General features: G+C 40.0%; 1 protein-coding gene and 1 long non-coding RNA gene across 2 annotated transcripts; one reads left to right on the top strand and one right to left on the bottom strand.

Moving 5' to 3' along the window:
* Positions 1–1284: 1284 nt before the first annotated feature.
* On the bottom strand, positions 1285–2429 carry LOC133735501 (defensin-like protein 19). Its single transcript, XM_062162908.1, has 2 exons — positions 2273–2429; positions 1285–1752 (listed from the first exon to the last, which is right to left on the bottom strand). Exons 1-2 carry the CDS (start codon positions 2343–2345, stop codon positions 1538–1540), a joined length of 288 nt encoding a protein of 95 aa, XP_062018892.1. The 5' UTR covers positions 2346–2429; the 3' UTR covers positions 1285–1537.
* Positions 2430–5874: 3445 nt separating this feature from the next.
* On the top strand, positions 5875–8205 carry LOC133739743 (uncharacterized). The gene is made up of 2 exons (XR_009860802.1): positions 5875–7239; positions 7282–8205. It is a non-coding gene; the product is annotated as an uncharacterized LOC133739743 (long non-coding RNA).
* The last annotated feature ends 302 nt before the right edge of the window (positions 8206–8507 follow it).

Raw genomic sequence — 8507 nt, forward strand, 5'->3', positions numbered from 1 at the left:
CTAATCTTTCTATATCCGCTTGGGGTGAGGCAATATCGCATGTAGCTATGCTAATTCGTTTACGACCGACCGCCACTCAATTTTACTCTGCATTACAGCTAGTGACTGGTACCAGTATCTCATACTTACGCATATTTGAGTGCTTCATTTATGTGCCAATTGCGCCGCCACAACGCATCATGATAGGTCCTCATAAACGAATGGGCAAATAAGTTGGATTTGAGACTCCAACAATCGTCCGCCACTTAATACCTTGCTAGGCGATCTCTTTACCGCAGGTTTTGTGGATTGTCACCTTGATGAAACAGTCCTCCCGTCATTAGGGGGAGATAAGAACACGGATGTTCAGTAGGAACAACATGAATTGTCATCGTCTGTCCCCACTATGTCTCATTTCGATCCCCGCTAAAGTGACGAGATCACACATATCTGTTGCAAACATGCCTGCAAGGATGGACGTCCCTACGAGAGGACATAACACCACCCTACACGGACGTAGGCATGCATCAATGCCATAGAGAGTGACACTCTAGCGTCACAGGCCATGGCGTCAGCTAGGATACGTGGGAGGTCCATGGGTTCGAAGGATACTTTAACACAACCCAATTCTTTAATCATTGACACTCAAAATCCGTCTCATGAGAATGTTCCGGATTAAGGTTATCTTTGGGGGACAAAGCCAATATTGACAAAGCCATTGTGGTTGTATATGCCTTTTACCGCCGATATTATTGGATTGACACTCCTCTTTAAATAAAAATAACTAAAAATAAAATAAAATAAGGAAAAAAAAAACACTCATCTATACCAATAGCATTCATTCTAATTCCTATATAATTATTGTACGTTAAACCCTAACTAGCTGTAATCTTTAAAGAAAAGGAAACAAGATACCTTAATTCACATGTGGATCTAAATTAACTTACAACTATTGTGTGTTAGGTGGTTCGGAGTTGCATTTCTAAACCAGAAGACTAAACTTTTCTTAATCATAGCAATATATCACCAAAAACTGAAACCATGAAATACAGATGCACTTAGTTTCTTATTAATAGAAAATACCAGAAGATATTGATGGGGCCGGTAGCCTATCAGAAGTCCTTAATTAACAGAACAAAATCATCTTCCAATTAACATGGTGACGGTGGTGTAGTTTTATTTTACTTTATTTGTTTTATTTTTTAACTTTCAATTCAACAGCAGTCTGTAGCAAAGTAGCAAACCACGTACCTGACTTCTTGTTGTAAAACAGTAAACACCCGCATCTAATTATAAACTGAGATATCATGGTCGAACAAAGGTTTCTTACAACACCATAAACAAACAGTACACAATTATTTAGAATCAGCTGAATATGGTTCTGGTATGTTGATCCAGAAACACATAGGAGAAGCCATTATTTTACATCTTATTTCAAACCATCATTATCATACTACTCCCCGTACAGGCACGTAGAGAGCAAATACGTACGTACTGCACATTTATTCCAGTTACCATATATATCTATCAAAGAGCGGTCAAACAGAAATTGACCTAATTAAGTATGTTTTTTGCAGAAGTAGCAGAAGCATGCACGTCCTGTAGCGACTTTAACTCCCAAAACTGTCTTATACGTAGCATGGCAAGCACCGTGCTTTGCAGTCTCCCAAGTCCTGCATTGCTTGTCACAGTTGGCGCTTTTGCCACAGAAGCCAGACCATGTCTTGCTTCGTTTTGAAACAAGTGGGCATGCACCTTCTGCAATTGGCAATGCTGCAAGAACAATTGATGAACAAAGTAAATATTGATCGATAATGTTTATTAGTCAGTCAATACATATGCTAAAAAAGACAAAATACACTTTACTCATTATGTTTACTTCACATTCCGAGAGGAAAACAACGGATAATCTACAATATGAGTGTGTCTCCTTGAGAAAAATTAATATCATTTGCTATTACATGCAAGTTGACACACACACACATAAGCGCTAGCTCTTTTTCAGCCGGCACGTTATCTATCCAATCACCTTGTCTAACAAGCGAGTTATATTCATGTTAACATGTCATGAAGTCAACATGATAAGGCTTGATCTGAATACCAAGACTTTCATACATGTTCATGTCTTGTTATCATGTCACAGATGAATTATCCGAGTATAATGCATGGATGCAGGCTGCTATACTTGTGTGAGTTGTGTCCATAAAAATGAATAGCAACTGATGATGATGTACTAAAAAACAATTGATTAAAATGATGTTAACTAGCATGGAGAAAAAGCGTGATTACTCACCCAATGAAGCAATGAGAAGGAAAGCAACTAGAAGAGCAATGGTTGGACGAAAGGCAGCAATAGGAGAAGCCATCTTTCAAGTCTTAATGATAGTTAGCTCTGTTATCTCCTTTGGACTTGAACTCTCTTTAGTTCTTCTTAATTGGTAATGCAAGTGGTAATCAGGAGTAACCCCAATTTATAGGCTAGATGAGAGTGTTTGTTTCAACTTTTCTTCCTTTGTTTATTGTGCTAATCGTTATTATGTATTTATTTATCAACATCCTGATAAATTGATCCATATCTGATATATACCTGGAGGTTTCGTAACAAAATATAAAAATGGACGGGTTTTATGCTGTCTTTGCTTCTGATGACTTGTGGCTTTTTCTTGCTTTTAGTTTACTTTTAAGTTCTTGCATATGTTTTATCACCGCAGGACTTAGTCAAAAAATTAATTATAATAAGTTATTGCATGATCTGTCCAAAAAAAAAAAAAAATTGTTGCCTGCATTAATTACTCATCCCTAACTAGCTTTCGTCCTTAATTATCAGAAAAAGAAGAAGAAGAAAAATGCATGTTTACGGTTTTGTTTTATATCGTGTTCACTAGGCTCTCTCTCTCTCTCTCTCGCTTCTGCAAGGCTGCAATAGATTGATCGAGAAGGCTATACGTACCTAAATCACTTGGCTATATTATTACTATATATCCTTTTTCCGAGATGATTTCCAGCTGGTACTAATACGTTGATACCCAAACTTGAGTCATGAGTTCTCTCTATTACATCATTTAAATCCCTTAAAAACCTTCTTGTTTTCCCTCACATTCTCAACTTCTTTTACGGATTCAAATTTGTAGAAATAGTACAGATTTTTTTTTTTTTGAAATGAGAAATAGTACAGATTTAAATGCATGATGATGCGCTGTCAAGGATCTTGGACATGTAATTAAACAAGATAATGGTGGGATTGATATATGATATCATTGCCCAGATTTTACGCCTCTGGTTAATGCAGATCTGTTGGGATTGACATGCAGTCAATTTATGAGTAATCTTAATCGATCTCTTAATTAAGACTGATCATTTTTATCATAATTAAACTGTGCCTGTTATAGGAGACTATATTGCGGAACTTGCATTAGAACCAAAAAAGAAGAAGAACAAAAGATGAGTTAGAATCTTAAGGCGCCATGCCATCCGTTTTTCTCCCTAGCCAAGGGTTAGGGTTTTCTCTAGGTAAAGCATTGCATATTCATCCCAGATCCTATGCAATCTATGATTAGGAGGCGGCCGGTGGATCTCATATAACCTAATTAAAGGGAACGGACAATAACTAATGGTCGTCTCAGGTTGGAAAACTCCAGCTCACTGCTAGGGTTTTCAAACCTTTCCTTTATGTAAATGTTCACAGATCCCGTCTTCTTGTTCAAGAAAGATGCATGCAGGTAGCTAGAGTTTTCTTCAATCTTCCAACTCTTGCCCTTAGAGCTAGCATATATATATATAGATTTTATCCAAAGCGGAGCTCCACTTTGAAATTAACGTGTGAAGTTCGAGTTTTTGGTCACTTTTCGGTCGCATATCCACATCTCGACCGTTCAGTTTTTAGGTACTAGTGTATAGATTATCTCTGCAAATTTTCAGCCAAATTGATTATCGTTAAGGTATCTAACTCGCTTAAACCAATGGATGGACTGAATCTGTCAACCTGAACCGTACTAGCTTTAAGGCAATTATCAATGTCTTAACGATCATCATTTTGGCTGAAAATTTGCAGAGACGATCTATACACTAGTACCTAAAAACTGAATGATCGAGATGTGGATATGCGACCTAAAAGTGACCCAAAACTCGAACTTCACACGTTAATTTTCAAAGCGGAGCTCCGCTCTGGATAGGATATATATATATATATATATATATATATATATATATCCTATCCAGAGCCAGGATCCAAAAGCTGTCTAGGCTAATTATACATACAGTTATATATGTATATTTCAGACATAACACAACAATAACTAATTATACATTACCATTAGTTAATTACTAACTTGCAGCAGACTTTCACAACAAATAATGTCTAATGTCTCATAGCCTCTTACAGCCTACGGTAAATTTTGACATCCAAATCATCCAAAATTAATAAAACAATGGGGAATACTTTCCTCCTTAACATGTATATGTAGAAATGGAACTGTTTGATCAGTAAGCCTAGTTAGAGGATTGTCCATATAGTCCAATTTCTAAGAATCTTTTAGGATCACTATCTAATGATCCTTGCATGCCAACAATGTCTGTCAGCTTAAAATACATGGACTGCTTTATAGAATTACTATGATTCTAGAGTCATGCTATGTTAATTAATCTCCATGACAAAATCATGGCGAGCCAAAGGGGTCAATCACGATCACAGTGATTGAGCCCTTTAGCTCATCGATGGGTGAGATTATGGAATGGGATAGAGCTATTTTTAGAGGTAGAAATGTCCATTTCCGAGTGGCTTTGGTCCTTCAAAGTACATCCGATCATTTTCTCTAGCCAATTCCGGTTGACTGGATTTGATGGAATTGGATCTCAAATATAACTTAATAGAATACGCTTATCAACTGCCATTCATTTTGGAAATTCTTGTGCGCACGTTAGTTAAACCAGTTCATCAGCCGGTCAAATTGAAGAGAAAAATCCATAAACCCTAAATTAAAGTTGAAGCTTAAAATACAAAGCACATACATAGTAAACCATGACCTTCCGCAATACGCTGCATGTTACCTGCTAACTTCTCAATTTGACTTTCATTGAGTTGACTAGTCTCCAAACATAAATTAAGCTTTCTCTTAACTTGTGGTAATTGGATAATTTGTGTTAAGAGGGCTTATTCTATTGATTGACAAATAAGATTAATTAATATCTCTATCCTTATCGTTAGTAGTGTAGTGTACTCACCGGTGTCTTTTCTAATTGGAAGTCTTGGACTGCAAAACATGACCACGATTTTCTAGAGCTAGCCAGCACTAAAGTATTTAAAACTGTTTATACTTTCCTTTTTAAAAAAAAATAATAATAAGAAATTGCATTTATAAGCAGTTTAAATAGACAATCATTTATAAGTACATGGGACAATCATTATGCCACATTTTTAATTCAAACAGGAAATGCAGGAATCAAAAACGCGTTTCTAGCTAAAAGTGCGTTGCCTGATTACATTTTTGTGGGCAATAAGTACAAACAATTGAAGTGAATTATGACTTATTGTTTTCACCTCCTCTGACAACATGCTCTCTATAGGCCAATCTAATTCATAACGGGCATGGGGTTGAGCCTCCTAGTTAGGCTGGGTACCAAACCCATTTTCAAAAAAAAAAAAAAATCATCTTTAGTTAAATCTTTAACTACAGCCGAAGCATAAAATTCCAAAACTAGGTGAGAAGAGTGAAACCAGCTTCGATAGAGCACCTGCAATTCCAATGCTGCTGAGTAAATTTCAGTAAATTTGCCTTGCACCCCTTTGGAAGCTGCTAGTAACACATCCCTCATTTCATTTCGAAGAATAATACCCAGCCCTCTAATTCTTTTCTGATTATTATCTACGTTTAATTTGAGGAAGGGGTGTTGATGTTGCCTCTAAAAATCACCTCGGCCTAGATAGCCGAGAGACCAAGGAACAAATGTCCTTCTCGATGAATAGATTGTGGAGCGTGCCAGCACACGGCCAGAAGGCCAAGTGTGCAATTGTAGTTGTTGTAGATGTAGTTCTGACTTATCAAGCAATTGTTGGCCGAGGAAGGAACTGATTCTCGGCCGATAGTTCGTTGCCTTTGGATCAAGGACTTGATGGCTGAAGGTCGGGTGAATTGGGTGTGGTTGTGAGAGTATGAGTGAATACGAATTGTCTGGTCACAGGGCTTAAGTTAATTGGATTCAAGTAATAACAAGTAACAGTAAAAGTGAACTCGTAACGAATGAAATCTTCAAGATTGATAGCTACTATGCGACTACGAACAGTAAATAACATGATCAAACAAGTAAAGCATAAAGACAATAAGGAGCAAATCAAATATAATAACAACGAAACTAAAATCTGGAATGACTGAAAATTATTAACTATTGTTTGAAAGAAAACAAAGAGAACAATTCAAAATCGATACTAGGCTACAAGGAAATTAAAGCAACTGAAATTGTAACTAGCAGAGCAAACAAACTAAGGAAACAGACGGAAATTCTACCTAAGCAAAAGGTAAGACGAAAACAAGAAAAGCTTGATGGCTTGAGTTTCTGGAGTTGTGTGTGTGTAATGTCTTCTGTCGATGCTTCTGTACATACCATCTATATTACATACCGCCAAGCATAATCAACGACCTCATAGGTGGGCCCCACGACATGGCTAGCCCCGCCTATGGCATGCATCCGGTAGGCCGACACCCAAGCTACGTTGTCATGGTGGAGGTCGGTCGGTACCTCGTAGGGAGGCCACCTTCCCATGCTCTCCAAGAGGCTTCAAGAGAAGCAATATATGTATTATAGTCCCACATCGAGGATATGTAAATAGAGTGGGACTTCCCTTAGCTATAAAGGGAAGTCCTCCCATTCTTAGAAGGGATGGATCCATGATCCCCACACTTGTATCACTACAAAGGTCACTTGACCTTACTCATAGTAAAATATCTAAATGGACGTAGCCTTGCCCCAAGTGCAAGGTGAACCACTATACATCCGGTGTCATCTCTCTCTCTCTCCCCATCATGCTTCTTAGTTACCGTATTCTTCAGTAGAAACATTGGCGCTAGAAGGAGGGTCCCTAAGTTTGGGTAACGAGCCTCCGACCTTGAGCAAGAGTCATGGATGGGTACCACGAGTCATGTACGGGTACCAAAGGTCATCGGGTACATGGGTACATGCCGGACACCCCTCTCATGGGTCTTATGAGCTCTTGGAGGTGGACAGGTCAGAAGCTTCAGTACCTAGAACTCTCAGCCAACTCTCAAGGTCCCGATCATCGAGCATCACTTCTCTCAGCCAACTCTCAAGGTCCCGATCATCGAGCATCACTTCTCTCAGCAAGGTACTTGAGATGCTTCAGGCAATCGACATCTCACCGGTACCCTGCTCTCACCGGTTCCCGCTGTCCTCTCACCGGTACCCCCCTGCCATCACCGGTTCCCGCTGTCCTCTCACCGGTACCCCGCTGCCATCACCGGTTCCCGCTGTCCTCTCACCGGTACCCCTGCTCTCACCGGTACCCCGCTGCCATCACCGGTTCCTGCTGCCATCACCGATACCAGTAGACCACCGTGTCAAATATCATCCGTACCAGCTATCCAACCCGGAGATAGGTACCTGCATCCTCTGGTCTCCTTCACTCCGGGAACCAAAAAAAAAAAAAAAGGTGGAGAAGAGAATTTAGTTCGGAGTTTCTTTCTCCTTGGTCTACAAACTCGACAGTAGCTCCATGTACCAATGGCTAGTCCCGGTCGCTGGCAGTCCGAGTCCACTTCTCATCTCTGCCCTCCTCGCCTCCCGACTAGATACCGGCAGCACCTGCACTTCCTAATAGCAGCTTCGCTCCCCATGCCAGCACTTCACCTCACGTGCCAATCAATCTGCCTCCGGCACCCGGAACATCCCTCCCGGCATCAATTCTGCCACTCGGCATCGGTACTTTGCGAGAACTTCAGCGTGGTGGTTTCATCGGTACTTTGCTTAATGCATACTCAGCGGTATCTCAAAAAAAAAAAAAAAAAACTCTGGGCACCGGGGGACTTATTTGGACACCCAATCCGTCCGGGACTGGTTTGGAACACCTTCATTGGCCATCACAACTTCATCTGCAGGGCTCTTGCTTTCACCAGTACCCCTGCCATCACCGGTACCTGCTGGCCTCCTTCACCCACTACTCTCCGGAAATCAGACACGTCCGGGGTTTCAAAAAAAAAAAAAAAAAAAAAAAAAATTTAGACAAAACCCGAGCAGCCACCTGCATATCTCTTCCGGGCATCCCATTTGCAGCAGCTCCTTCCCATCAGCTTCTGTCAACCCAGTCGGCCCTCTCTGTCCAAGGCTTCTGCTACCACGATAGAGCACATTCTCGGACAATCTAACGATCTATGATCCAGATAAGTCCCTTAAACTCATAAAGCTCAATGCTTGGGGTGGTAGTATATATATTGTTCTTCAAACTCATCTACAATTTGTGGCACGAACCGGTGCTTGGCACATGCATATCAATACTTGATTATGCTTGCCTTCTACTTAAG

This window comes from Rosa rugosa, chromosome 3 (assembly GCF_958449725.1).
Source record: "Rosa rugosa chromosome 3, drRosRugo1.1, whole genome shotgun sequence".
Lineage (NCBI taxonomy): Eukaryota > Viridiplantae > Streptophyta > Magnoliopsida > Rosales > Rosaceae > Rosa > Rosa rugosa.

Excerpts from the sequence above, each read along its gene's own strand:
- LOC133735501 (XM_062162908.1), bottom strand. The coding sequence starts at position 2,345 with ATGGCTTCTCCTATTGCTGCCTTTCGTCCAACCATTGCTCTTCTAGTT. Across the intron at positions 1,753-2,272 it reads CCTTCTCATTGCTTCATTGG|CATTGCCAATTGCAGAAGGT; the intron begins GTGAGTAATCAC and ends TTGTTCTTGCAG.